Genomic DNA, 13,940 nt, shown 5'->3' on the forward strand with positions numbered 1-13,940 from the left:
TCCAGCTGGAGCGAACGGGGGCTACTCTTCGTTGCGGTGTGCGGGCTTCTCATTGCGGTGGCTTCTCTTGTTGAGGAGCATGGGCTCTAGGTGCGTGGGCTTCAGTAGTTGTGGCACATGGGCTCAGTAGTTGTGGCTCGTGGGCTTAGTTGCTCCACAGCATGTGGAATCTTCCTGGACCAGGGCTCGAACCCGCGTCCCCTGCATTGGCAGGCGGATTCTTAACCACTGTGCCACCAGGGAAGTCCGAGCATTTAGTTTTAAACATGCTGATTTGTAAATATCTTAATAGACACTCAAGTGGAGATGCCAAGTTAGCAGTTAGCTATACAGGTATATCTTGTTTTATTACATTTTGCTTTTTGCACTTTGCAGATACTGAGCTTTTTACAAATTAAAGATTTATGGCAACGCTGCATTGAGCAAATCTATTGGTGTAATTTTTCTAACAGCATTTGCTCAACTTGCTTTTCTGTGTCACATTTTGGTAATTCTCACAATATTTAAAAATTTTTCGTTATTATTATACTTGTTATGGTGATCTGTGATCAGTGATCTTTGATGTTACTGTTGTGAAAGATTATAACTCACTGAAGGCTCAGATGATGGTTTGCATTTTTTAGTAATAAAATATTTTTTAATTAAAGTATGTACATTTGATAGACATAATGCTATTATACACTTATCAGACTACAGTGTAAACATAACTTTTATATTCACTGGGAAACTAAAAAATTCATATGACTCACTTCATTGAGATATTCACTTTATTGCAGTGGTCTGGAATCAAACCCACAGTATCTCCAAGGTACGCCTGTACAGTTTTGGAGATCAGGAGAGCAGCCTAAGCTAGATATATAAAATTGAGAGTTGGCACATGGATGATGTTTAAAGCCACAAGGCTGGATGAGATCACCAAGAGAGTCATCTCCCTATTATCTCCTCTGGATCTGTGATTAGATGTTTCCTAAATCTTTTCATTCTCTCCACCATGACTCATCGTGCTTTCAATTTTCTTTCTCTTCCTCCCTTTACGCTACAAGTCCCAGCAGTTTCTTCAGATCCAACATCCAGGTCATTAATTCTCTCTTTCACTGTTTCTAGTCTGTCATTTTAACTTTTAGAACTACATTTTCTTCATTCCTAGAAATTCTTTTTAAAAAAATATGCACTCTATTTTAATAGCCTTTATCGTATGTTTGACACATACTTTGTCTCTATTTAAAACATATATATTGTATAATCTTTATCCAGTAATTTGTTATCTGAAGTTCTAATGACTCTGAAACTGATTCTCTTTACACTGTGCCTCCATCATGATACATTGTTTCCATGTATGCCACATGTGCACATGTGCATGCATGTGCATGTGTGTGTCTGTGTGTGTGTTTAATCTTTGGAGCTCATGTTTACTAGGGCTTTGCGGGAATGCTGTGTAGCTGGATAAAGGGCCTGAACACTAGATTTTAAAATTCTACTAGGTGTTTCAACCTTGGGAAAAAAATTTTTTTCTGTCTAAAAACAAACATTTAGATCTCCAGTTTTATTGAAGCCTTGGGCTAATTTTTATGCTAATTCTTCAGCCTGGTGGTTCCTGGACCACACAGTGTAAATTTGAATCCCAAACCTGTGCATGGTTGCAAATTCTCACAGGACCTGTTCTCCCTCATCCCTGGGGATAGTTTCCTTGTTATTTCTCCATGTCAGTGGGGAAATTTTTTTAGCTCACCTCTTCATCTGGTGCTACCTTTACGCAAGGGGTCCCATTTCCATCTTCCTATGAGGCATGGGCCATAGTCTTATTTCTCACACTTATGTGGGCATTAACACTCAAGAGCAACCGTCCACTCACACACCTTCTATCAGCCATAGCCGGTTCACACACTGACCACTCTGGTTTTCAATTCTCCAGCTCCTGGCAGTTTCCTTTCTTTCCTGCAAATTTAGCTTTGCATTTAAAAGAATGTTATACTTTAGACAGTATCTCTGTTTGTAGCCAGAGTGTTTTCAGGTTACCTTATCTGTCACATTGATGGAATTGGAAGTCCCTTTAGGGGTGATTGTGATGGTCAGATTAGCTCAGCAGGAACTATTTTCTAGAACAACAGGCATATTTGGGTGGATATCATGCCCCCTAGCTCCCTGTCATGTTGGAAGCATCTGCTCCTGTGAGGAGTTTGCATGGAGGGTGATCTACAGAGCACCATTTGGCTTATTCCTGTGGCTCTGCCCACGCTGACGATTACTTGTTTCAGTTTGTGCCAGAACTGACCGAGGCGTATGTGGTGACGAATGAGCTAGAGACACATGGGACCAACTGCCATGACAGAGTCCCAGCCTGCCCTGGCCTGCAGGCCCCAGGACTGGCTGTCCAGGAAATCTGTGCAGGGATGACCAGCATGCCACATGCCATTCTAGCCAGTGACAGGGAATGAAGGGAAGGAGGACTGGTTATACCACAAATGGCTGCTTCCTGTGGCTCCAGCAGGATGATGTACTCCTGTTTACTATGTTCTATTTCCTGAGCTACTCCAAAGACACGGGAACCCCAAACAAGTGCTGGTAAGGGCAAGGGCAGCCAAGAAGGGAAAGAATCTGAACTCTCTAGGGCCTCCAACTCATCAGCTGGGATGATGAGCAGAGCCTGGACATATCTGCCTGTTTGGCCACATTTAAAGGAAACATGAGGACTGACCAACAAGGCTGTGTGTACACCATAAGTGCTGATCAGTGACAGCCCCCCGGTGTGTCATCCAAGGGAATGAAGTCAGGGGACTTCAAAGCTGCTCCGGGAAGCCTTGGCATAGAAGGAGTCTCTGAAAGCTGTTTCAGGACCGTTGTGTATCTGCCAGTCAGTGAAGGAGAAAGGGGGTGGATAGGAGAGAGGGCAGAGACCTTAAGGAAAGCCTTCAGCTTTCTCTCTTCAACAAAACCCCCATCTGGCTGCTCATTGATGGGCTGAAGAACAGAACCATAGGGTCTTTGATTGGAAAGATGCCATTTAGTTCAACCTTCCAGCTAGTGCAGGTTCTGCAATCTCCTTGCCAGACAGCCTCCCACCATGGGATTCTCACTGCTAACTTCACGGTAGGAATGATCTCATTTTAAGCCTCTTCTTATTTTGAGGTAAAAATCTGCCTTTCAGTCATTTCCACCTACACCCCATCCTCTCCTGGTTGCTGAAGAAGAAGCACCTCCTGCCTTCACTGGCTCAGGAACACAGAGAGGATTCCCTGCGAGAACCTACAGTCTCACCCATGAGAACCAGGGCTCCTCGGACCCAGCTCATCCCCAGGATGGCCATCCAGGAAAGGAAGGAGGCTGACCAGTGGGACAAAGGCTTGCCAGAGGGAGACTGGCTGAGCTACTTCTTCACTTTCTTACTGGAGACTCAGTTAGGACCCCACCTGTACATAGGGAAGACATCCTCCCAGATAGGAAATAAAATAAAGTTCTTGGATGAGCACTGAAAGCCGAACCAGAAAGTTATTTTATCCTGTCCCTGCATATAAGACAGTGAATCGAAACCAAAAGTGTTCTGTGAAGATATTCAAAGGTGTCCTTTGAAGGCTGTTCCTCCTGGCAGGTAGGCCATTGTGTGTTCTCTGGGCTGCGCCCAGCCTTGGAGCAGAGGGATTGGAGTCTGGGCAGGTGCTTTGGCAGTGCCTCTAGAACAGGCAGGAGTAGCTGGGGGTTTCGTCCTTCAACGCACTGGCAGTGAGTCCCTATTTTCTATGTGTCTGCTGGAGGCCCATCATGGTTTTCAAATAATTGTGCTAGACACAGAAAAGGGGAGAAAACAGAAGTTGATTAGGACATGCGGACCTAACAAGGACTCAGAAGCCACACCACTTTATATCCACCCCATCATTCTTCCTGCAAATATCACTGTTTGAGGACAAGGATTCCCTTTGACTAGCCCCAGTTCTGTGAGAAATAATGTTCCATTCAATCCCTCTCATTCTTTCATCCTAAAGAAAGTGTGTAAAACTGTTTTTAAATGTTTAAAAGGAGACAGGCATGTTTCAAGGGCCCACTTGAAAGTTTCTGACAAGAAGTAGGTTCAAAAACAGAAAAGAAAAGAAAAGGGCTCTCTCTCCAGAGGGGTGGGGGCCCACGTATTCCAAAGGGCCTTCCCTCTGCAAATCAACTAGGTGTTCGTGAATCCTACCCTTTTAATGAACTGCTAGCCTCTTGGAAAGCAAGTGGAAAAAGTAAGCTGAAACAGAATCAGTGGGCAGGGCAGTGAACAAGCAAATGCTAAAACCAACATGGAATTTGGAGGTGAATCCTAGATTCCCCACATGGTGAATCTGAACTGAAACTGAAGCTCCCACATGAAGCTGGAATTATTTTACCCCAATTTTTTATTGTGGTAAAATACACACAACATACAAATTTCCATCTTAACTGTGTTTAAGTGTACAGTTTAGTGGTATTAAATACATTGATAATGTTGTGCAACCATCACTACCATCTATCTCCATAACTCTTTTCATCATCCCAAACTGAAATTCCATATGCCTTGAACAATAACTCCCCATTCCCCTCTCCCCGCAGACCCTGAAAATCACCACTATACTTTCAATCTTTATGATTTTTTCAAGTCAGTCATTTAATTTAAAAATTTTTTTTTTAAGTTTTATTGGAGTGTAGTTGATTTACAATGTTGTGTTAGTTTCAGGTGTACAGCAAAGTAATTTAATTATACATATACATATATTCATTCTTTTTAGATTCTTTTCACATATAGGTTATCCCAGAATATAGGTTGTCCCAGAATATTGCGTAGAGTTCCCTGTGCTATATAGTAGGTCTCTGTTGGTTATCTATCTTATACATTGTAGTGTGTTGTCTGTTAATCCCAAGCTCCTTATTTATCCCTCCCTGCCACATTTCCCCTTTGATAACCATAAGTTTGTTTTCAATATCTGTAAGTCTGTTTCTATTTTGTAAATAAGTTCATTTGTATCATTTTAAAAAATTAGATTCCACATATGAGTGACATCATATCATATTTGTCTTTCTCTGTCTGACTTACTTCACTTAGTATGATAATCTCTAGGTCACACCATGTTGCTGCAAATGGCATTATTTCATTCTTTTTTATGGCTGAGTAGTATTCCATTGTATATATGTACCACATCTTTATCCATTCCTCTGTCGATGTACATTTAGGTTGCTTCCATATCTTGGCTATTGTAAATAGTGCTGCAATGAACATTGAGGTGCATGTATCTTTTCGGATTTTTTTTTTTTTTTTTTTTGCGGTATGCCGGCCTCTTACTGTTGTGGCCTCTCCCGTGGCGGAGCACAGGCTCCGGACACGCAGGCCCAGCGGCCATGGCTCACGGGCCCAGCCGCTCCGCAGCATGTGGGATCTTCCCAGACCGGGGCACGAACCCGTGTCCCCTGCATCGGCAGGCAGACTCTCAACCACTGCACCACCAGGGAAGCCCTCTTTTCGGATTTTGGTTTTCTCTGGGTATATGCCCAGGAGTGGGATTGCTGGGTCATATAGTAGTTCTATTTTTAGTTTTTTAAGGAACCGCCATACTGTTCTGTATAGTGGTTGTACCAATTTACATTCCCACCAACAGTGTAGGAGGGTTCCGATTTCTCCACACCCTCTCCAGCATTTATTTATTTATTCATTTTTATTTATTTATATTTTTTTGGTGTGTTAGTTTCTGCTTTATGACAAAGTGAATCAGCTATACATATACATATATCCCCATATCTCCTCCCTCTTGCGTTTCCCTCCCATTTCCTATCCCACCCCTCTAGGTGGTCACAAAGCACCGAGCTGATCTCCCTGTGCTATGCAGCTGCTTCCCACTAGCTATCTGTTTTACATTTGGTAGTATGTATATGTCCACCAGCATTTATTTTTTGTGGACTTTTCTTCCCCCCAGATTTATTGAGATGGAATTGCCATATAATACAATATTGCATAAGTTTAAGGTGTACAGTGTGTTGATTTGACACACTTATATATTGTAGAGTGACTGCAACCATAGCATTAGCTAACACCTCCATTATATCATATAAGTACTATTTCTTTTCTGTGGTGAGAACATTTAAGATCTACTCTCATAGCAACTTTCAAGTATATACTACAGCATTATTAACTATAATTACCATGCTATACATTAGACCCCCAGAACTTATTCATCTTATAACTGGAAGTTTGTGTCCTTTGACCAACATCTCCCCATTCCCCACCCCCACCCCCAGCCCCTGGTAACCACCATTCTAATCTCTGTTTCTATGAGTTCAGCATTTTGTTTGTGGACTTTCTGATCATCGCCATTCTCACCAGTGTGAGGGGATACCTCATTGTACTGATAGTTTTTTGTTTGTTTGTTTTATTTAGTTAGTTATTTTGCCCAAGCAGTGCAGCATGTGGGATCTTAGTTCCCTGGCCAAGGATCGAACCTGCATCCCCTGTGTTGGAAGCAGGGAGTCCTAACCAGCGCCACGGGAGTCCCCTCATTGAGGTTTTGATTTACATTTCTCTAATAATTAGTTATGCTGAGCATCTTTTCATGGTCTTTTTGGCCATCTGTATGTCTTCTTTGGAGAAACGTCTATTTAGATCTTCTGCCCATTTTTGTATTGGGTTGTCTGTTTTTTTGATATTGAGCTGCATGAGCTGGTTGTGTATTTTGGAGATTAATCCCTTGTTGGTTGCTTGACTTGCAAATATTTTCTCTCATTCTGAGGGTTGTCTTTTTGCTTTGTTTATGGTTTCCGTTTCTGTGCAAAAGCTTTTAAGTTTAATTAGATCCCATTTGTTTATTTTTGTGTTTATTTTCATTACTCTAGGAGGTGGGTCAAAAAAGATCTTGCTGCAATTTATGTCAAAGAGTGCTCTTCCTATGTTTTCCTCTAAGAGTTTTATAGTGTCCAGCCTTACATTTAGGTCTCCAATCCATTTTGAGTTTATTTTTGTGTATGGTGTTAGAGAGTGTTCTAATTTCATTCTTTCACATGTAGCTGTACAAAAATTTTTTGTTCTAAATCTGTGAAAAATGCCATTGGTAATTCAATAGGGATTGCACTGAATCTGTAGAATGCTTTGGGTAGTATAGTCATTTTCACAATATTGACTCTTCCAATCCAAGAACATGGTATATCCCTCCATCTGTTTGTGTCATGTTTGATTTCTTTCATCAGTATCGTATCATTTTCTGAGTACAGGTCTTTTGCCTCCTTAGGTAGGTTTATTCCTAGGTATTTTATTCTTTTTGTTGTAGTGGTAAATGGGATTGGTTCCTTAATTACTCTTTCTGATCTTTTGTTGTTACTGTATAGAAATGCAACAGATTTCTGTGTATTAATTTTGTATCCTGCAACTTTACCAGATTCATTGATGAACTCTAGTAGTTTTCTGGTAGCACCTTCAGGATTTTCTATGTATAGTCTATCTTTATGATTTCTGACTACTCTAAGTACCTCATGTAAGTGGAACCATACAGTTATTTGTCTTTCTGTGACTGGTTTGTTTCACATAGTGGCTGTACCATTTTACATTCCCACCAACAGCACACGAGGGTTCCAGTTACTCCACATCCTTGCCAACACTTGTTATTTTCTTTTTTTTTATTAGCCATCCTAATGCATGTAAGGTGGTATCTCATTGTCGTTTTGATTTGCATTTCTCTATGATTAGTAATGTTGAGCATCTTTTCATGTGTTTACTGTCCATCTGTATATCTTCTTTGGAGAAATGTCTGTTCAAATCCTTTGCCCATTTTTGAATTGGATTTTGTTTTCTGGTTGTTGAGTTTTAGGAATTCTCTGTATATTCTGGATATTAATCCCTTATCAGGCTGGAATTCTTGAAGGAGTTCAAAATGGTCCTGGGTTGGTAATGCCGCATGGCAAAAGCAGTTGCAAACTCTTTCAGGAGGAAAGTAATTTCAGCTTATACATTCAGGACTCTTAGTGCTTAAGTTCAATCATATTTATGGTCAATTGAATTTCAGCAAGGGTGCCAGACAATTCAACGGAGAAAGAATCAATTTTTCAACAATTGGTACTGGGAAAACTGGATATCCACATGGAAAAGAATAAAGTTGGACCCCTGCCTCACATCATATGCCCCCTCCTCTGAGCCCAGAAGGGGTAGGCCTCTCTGTGGTCAGACAAGGAAGCTCCTGCATAGTGGTCACAGTCAAACAATGTCCGAGGCTGGGCTGCTTATGCCTACTTGACCCCACTCCATTTTCTCCCATAGAGCCCTGCCCTCCTACAGGTCTGGACTTCCTTGATCCAGGGCTGATGTGGGTTTCCCTTCAGGGGCCAGAGTTAATAAAGCTTGATGCTCACAGCATAAGGCTAAATGGATACCTGGATAAAGCCATTCTCTCTCCTGCTGAAAGAGTGGGCCCAGGCAACTGGGATGGGCAGGTGACCCTGCCCCAAGCCACAGCTGATTGAACCAAGAATGCACACTTAACCCAAGAAGAGTCAGTTAGGCTTCTCCCTCCAGAGAGGCTCAAAGTAAGTAGTCAGGTGATATTGGGCACTGGGGCTGTGAAGTCTTGGAAAATAAGGGCATGCCAGGGCCAAGGCTGGAGCTAGAAATTGAGAGGTGGGGAGGGGAGAACAGATAGATGAAGGATCAAACCTCAGGGAGAAGCTAAGGTCAGATCTGGAAGGAGAAAGGCCTGGAGGGAGAGGAGCCTGGGCCCTGCTTCCTACAGGTGAGTTCTATGGCCTGCTAATCAAAGTGTGGTCTTGGACTAGCTGCATGAACACCATATGGGTACTTATTAAAAGTGCAGACTCTCAGATTCACCCTGGACCTGCTGCATCAGAAGCTGCATTCTAACAAGACTCCTGGTGATGTATGTACACAGCACAGGGTGAGAGGTGCTACTATGGAACCTTCAGAATCTGTGTTAACAAACCCCTTCACTCAAGCTTCTTTGAGTGGACTTTAGCTCCTCACAGCCATCAAAGGTCAGTGAAGGTATCAGTTTAACTATAAGTGTAAAGAATGAACTCAATCAGGAGAAGGGCTTTCTAACTATAACACAAAATCCAGAAGCCAAGAAAGAGAAGACTGATACCCTTGATTTCATAAAAATCAGCAAAACAACTACAAAAAAACCGTAAGTAAAGCCAAAGACAAATAGGGGGAAATATTTGCAACTCATATCATAAAGAGCTAATCTCCCCAATGTATCAAGAGTTCCTATAAATTAATAAGAAAAAGACCAACAACCAATAGAAAAATGGGCAAAAATATCAACAGGCAGTTTATAGGAAAAGAAATTAAAATGGCCCTTAAACATATGAAAAGAAGCTTGACTTTACTGATAATAAGAGAAATACAAATCAAGGCTAGACTGAGAGACCATTTTTCACCTTTCAGATTGGAAAAACCCAAAAAGCAGGATACTGCATCTTGCGGGGAGCCTGTGGGGAACTAGCATCCTGTATATGCTGCTGGGGGGTGGGGGGTGGGTGATGGATTCAGCTCTAGGCAGGCAATTCGGCACCGTATATCAAAAGTACACATGTCCTTCTGGCCAAGAAATTCACTCCTACAAACTTGCCTTTCACTCCTGTGTGAATTCACATTTGTACAAGGTTAATTATCACAGCAATGTTTGTCATAGTAAAGAAATGGAACTTCCTAAAATCCCTCAATATGAGATGCATTAAATGAATTCTGATAGATCCTTGCAACGGAGTACTACTATGCAGCTGTGAAAAAGAACACAGCAGCACCAACAGGTTGAAAGGGGACGATCTTCAGGATAGACTGTTAAGTGGAAAAAGCGAGACGCAGAACAATGTGCAGGAGGAACACTAGAAATAAGTGACAGCGGTTCCTTGTCAGAGGGGACTGGTGGGAGCTGGACTGATGGGGGACTGGGTATTAGTATTTTCATGCTTTTTAATGCTTCAATTGTATCATCCTATTGAAAATGTAAATGAGTACCACAAAAATATTTTTAAAACAATGAGCTCACTTGGGCAGTCACCCCATGTGCAGCTGCCACCTGCCGTATAAGAACTGCCTCTGGGCACAGAAAAGCACACAGTATACAGGCCACCTGTGTTCTGGCTCCAGGCTGAGCCTCAGCAGAGCGGAGACCCTTTGTTCCAGCCCGCTCAGTGAGGAGAGTACCAGGTCATGTCTAGCTTTGCCTTGGCTGCCTGTGGTCCTCTGGTCCCCTGCCACCTGTGCACAGCGGCCTCCACAGGAGAGGTTCTCCCCAAAAGGAAGTGGCCTCAGGGGAGCCCTAGGCCCTGTCCTGGCATGTTATTCACACATGGGCTGTCTTAGCACTCACCAGCCATGTCCAGGCCTGGCCAAAGTCTGTGGGGCCCCTATTGGTTCCAGCCCAGCCCCAGGACTCTGGAGTTGGCAGAAGATACCCACTGACTCTGGGTGACTCTGGATTTCCCTGGGCTGGCGTATTCCTCCTCTGCCTCTCTACAGTGGGGAGTGTAATCCTGGGTGTCCTAGTAATGAGGTCCCTGAGGCCTTGCCTTCCTGGAGACATGAATCCCCCAAGTTACCTTCTGTTCTGTCTTGACTTTGGCATTGTAGAAGGAGACAGAATCAGGGCCCTCTGGCAGCATCGTCTGCTGCAGCCGGCTGAACCTGTCCTGGTCATCTTCTCCCTACAAGAGTCCCAACACAGCACAGTCCCTTAGCCTGGCGTTGTCAGGATCCACTCTGACAGGGCCTGTGGCGGGCATTAGGGCAGCCTCTCGCTGGGTCTGCAGACCTCCACCCAGGATAGCTCACAATCCCCCAGACTCATGTTTTCCAGTGTCATCGCGGACACCCTGTAACCGCCACCAGGGCAAGATGAGCCACTCAAGAAGGGGTGCAGCAGCATGTGGCGGTTTCTGTGTCCTCATCCTTGATAACAGGGGAGAGACCTGTACCTGCCCACCTGCCTGGGCCAGCTGTAGGAGAGGCTGGGAGCAGCCGGTACACTGCCAAGCTTTGGAGAGAACAGAGGACAAGGGGCACTGCCCACTGCCCTGTGCTCGTCACCATCCCCACCCCTGCCCTGTGCCACTCACCAGAGACACAATCCTGCTGAGAGGCATCATGCCTGGCCGGATGCTGCCACCTGGCTTCAGTGCCGCCTGCAGGTCCTCAGGGACAAAGAAGGACTCATTGTACCAGATGTCAAATTCTGCAGGGAGACAGGGAGATGGCACTGTGAGGGTGGGGAGTCCCTGAGGAAGCAGGTCAAGGCTGTGTGTGTCTGTCTGTCTTGTGCTTGTCACAGCTCACCCTCTCTTCACTTCCTGCTCCAGGGCCTCACCCTTTCCCATCTCCATCTCCTGCCCTCAGAATCCTGGAAACACACATCTAAAGCCCCGTCCAGGGACTTCCCTGGCAGTCCAGTGGTTAAGACTCCACTGCAGGCTTTGATCCCTGCAGCGGGAACTAGGGGAACTAGGATCCCGCATGGCCCAGGGCATAGCCAAAAAAAAGTCCTGTCCAGCCCCTGCCTCTGCAAGAGAAAAGTTCTGAAGCCACTTCTAGAACTCAGACAGTAGCCCTGCCCTGTGCCTCCTGGAACCCCAGGTGGCCAGCCAACCTTCCCAAACGGCACACCCATGAGCAGGCGATGTCGACACTGATCCACCAGGTGCTGGCAGTACTGGATCTCAGCCCTGAGGTCCTGTAGGTCCTGATACTCTGTCCGGTACTGCTTCTTGAGGTCTTTAAGCTTCAAGATCAGCAGGAATTCCTCCTCATCAATGATCATCAGCCCCTTGTTCTCATACTCGCCTGCAGGGGGAAGGAGGAGGTTAGGGAATGAGGTGCCCACCTGAGGTGGTCAGAAAGAGGGGAGAGTGCTGGCAAAGCATGAAGACAGGACCTGGGAAGGGCTGGGGTGCAGCATGGAGGTGGACAAGGCATGAGAAGGCCAGACTACTAGGATATGTCTCACAGGGAGAGGGGGCTCAGGTCAGAGGACCACACTGGCATTTTTAGGACAAACAGGAGGGGTAGGCAGAGGAAAGGGTAGAGATGGCCCACGTTCCACGATTCTTTTGATCTTAAACCCCACTAGCCAAAGATATCCAGTAAATACCTCTATTATACAGGTGTTTACCTTTTTTATAAATTATGTAAACAAGCTGCCGCCACTGGCTAGTACCACGAGGCAGTTGGGCAGGGTTCCTTATTAATTACAGTAGATGTAAACCCACATTTCAAATTGTCTTCTTGACGATTTCAGCATTCGCCAGCTACCCTCTTGTCAGAGAACATCAGACATCTTGTCGGATGGCTGTCAGAGGGCTCCAGGAGGAGAGGGGTCAGTTGTGCTATTAGTCATCTCCTCTACTCGCTGTCTCTTGGTATGGACCTTTTCAGGTCTGTCAGTTTGATAAAGGTTGTTAGGTTAAGACAAAATAACGATATCTGTGGAGCCACTCGCCTGGCTGTCTACTGCTCACAGCACCTTGAAAGTTCAGCAAAGGCGTCATGTCAACACCCAGCCCGAGGACCCTTGGAGAGTGAGTCCTGTTTGTGACTGAGGTGTGTGGCCAGGGTGCACGAGGCAGTCCCCAGGTACCGGAGGAAAGCATTAGCACTTCCGCTGATGTTTACAGGGGAGAAGTGAGGCACATTAAGTGTCACTGACACCATTCATGGAGAGGCAAGGGTTCCAATTCAAGGTGTTTGCAGTGGGGTTGGGGGGGGAGTGGTGTCCAGGGTAGCCCTCACCTTCAGTGCAGAGCAACCTGGTTTGCATGCTGTGGGCCTGATGTGGTCACTTTGATACAGACAAATCCGTCAGTCACAGAGTAGAGTCTTTACAGTACTCTGTTGACATGGGGAGTGACAACATCTTTTGTACTACCCAGAGGTTCTCTGATTATCTCCACAGAAAACACTTATGAGAGCTGAACTTAAGATGATTTTTCTTTTTTTTTTTTTTCACAAAAGACTAATTAATGTCTCAAATTCAGTGACTGTTCTGGGCTGATAAGTGGCTGTCAGTCAAGGTACCTAGAAAATATTTTTAAAAATGAATTTACTCGATCTGTTCCCTTAAGATAAAGGTATTTTACTTGCTATTTTAACAACCAATGGGAAAACAACTGCTTTCGGGAGGAAAGAGCAAAAATGTTTTTTGATACTGATAAAAGTTTAAATATTTTAAAATATTGTTTATTTCTTCTTCAACCCATCCTTTAAAAATGTCCATTTTCAGGTATATTGAGGAGTAAGTGATATATCAGCATAGCATGCATATATATTATTTAAAATATGTAAATATATAATAAGGGGTTGCATATTCAAAGGAGGTGTGGGGGGACTTCCCTGGTGGCACAGTGGTTAAGACTTCATGCTCCCAATGCAGGGAACCCGGGTTCCATCCCTGGTCAGGGAACTAGATCCCAAATGCATGCTGCAACTAAGAGTTCGCATGCCACAACTAAGGAGCCCACGTGCCACAACTAAGGAGCCCTGGAGCTGCAACTAAGGAGCCCACCTTCCACAGCTAAAAACTGGTGTGACCAAATAAATAAATATTAAAAAAAAAAAAAAGGTGTAAGTAGAAGGCACAAAGAAGTGCCTGTTTGTCCTGCAAGGCCTTCACTCTAGAGGTTCTGGGTGGGGGCATGTCTGGAGCCATCATCACCCACCTTCCCCTACTTCCCAAACCCATGGAGGGCTTTGCCCTCTGGAACAGTGTGTTAACGCTTGGTCCATAGGGTATGAGCAAAGTAGCCCCAAGAATTTGGAAATAAAGTTGCCCTCTGAGAAATAAGTGAGTAAAATGCAACCTCTGTGAGTGAGATGATCCCCCTGACCTGCAGAAAACCAAGTGCCACCTGGAGATGCCCAGGTGATCAGTGAGATCATTCAAGAAGGCCGGCCTAGCATAGGGTTGCGATTTAGCAAGGGAAAGCCCAGTAACCGGTGGTGTGCCCTG

The 13,940-nt window shown here is 44.5% G+C and overlaps 1 protein-coding gene across 5 annotated transcripts in view; it reads right to left on the reverse strand.

Moving 5' to 3' along the window:
- Positions 1-786: 786 nt before the first annotated feature.
- KIF9 (kinesin family member 9) overlaps positions 787-13,940 on the reverse strand; it is a 48,030-nt gene continuing 34,876 nt past the window's right edge. For 4 of the 5 annotated variants that reach the window (XM_024751351.1, XM_024751352.1, XM_024751353.1 and 1 more), the window contains 4 exons: positions 11,603-11,779; positions 11,059-11,174; positions 10,543-10,647; positions 787-3,776 (listed from right to left, as the gene is read on the reverse strand). In XM_024751351.1, the coding sequence (XP_024607119.1) occupies positions 3,726-3,776; positions 10,543-10,647; positions 11,059-11,174; positions 11,603-11,779 (449 nt within the window). In that variant the 3' untranslated portion in view covers positions 787-3,725. Of the gene's footprint in view, positions 3,777-10,542; positions 10,648-11,058; positions 11,175-11,585; positions 11,780-13,940 lie in introns of those variants that run through there. The other variant, XR_003003968.1, reaches the window with a different exon arrangement.

The sequence above is a fragment of the Neophocaena asiaeorientalis genome, unplaced genomic scaffold (genome assembly GCF_003031525.2).
Source record: "Neophocaena asiaeorientalis asiaeorientalis breed wild unplaced genomic scaffold, Neophocaena_asiaeorientalis_V1.1 scaffold221, whole genome shotgun sequence".
Lineage (NCBI taxonomy): Eukaryota > Metazoa > Chordata > Mammalia > Artiodactyla > Phocoenidae > Neophocaena > Neophocaena asiaeorientalis.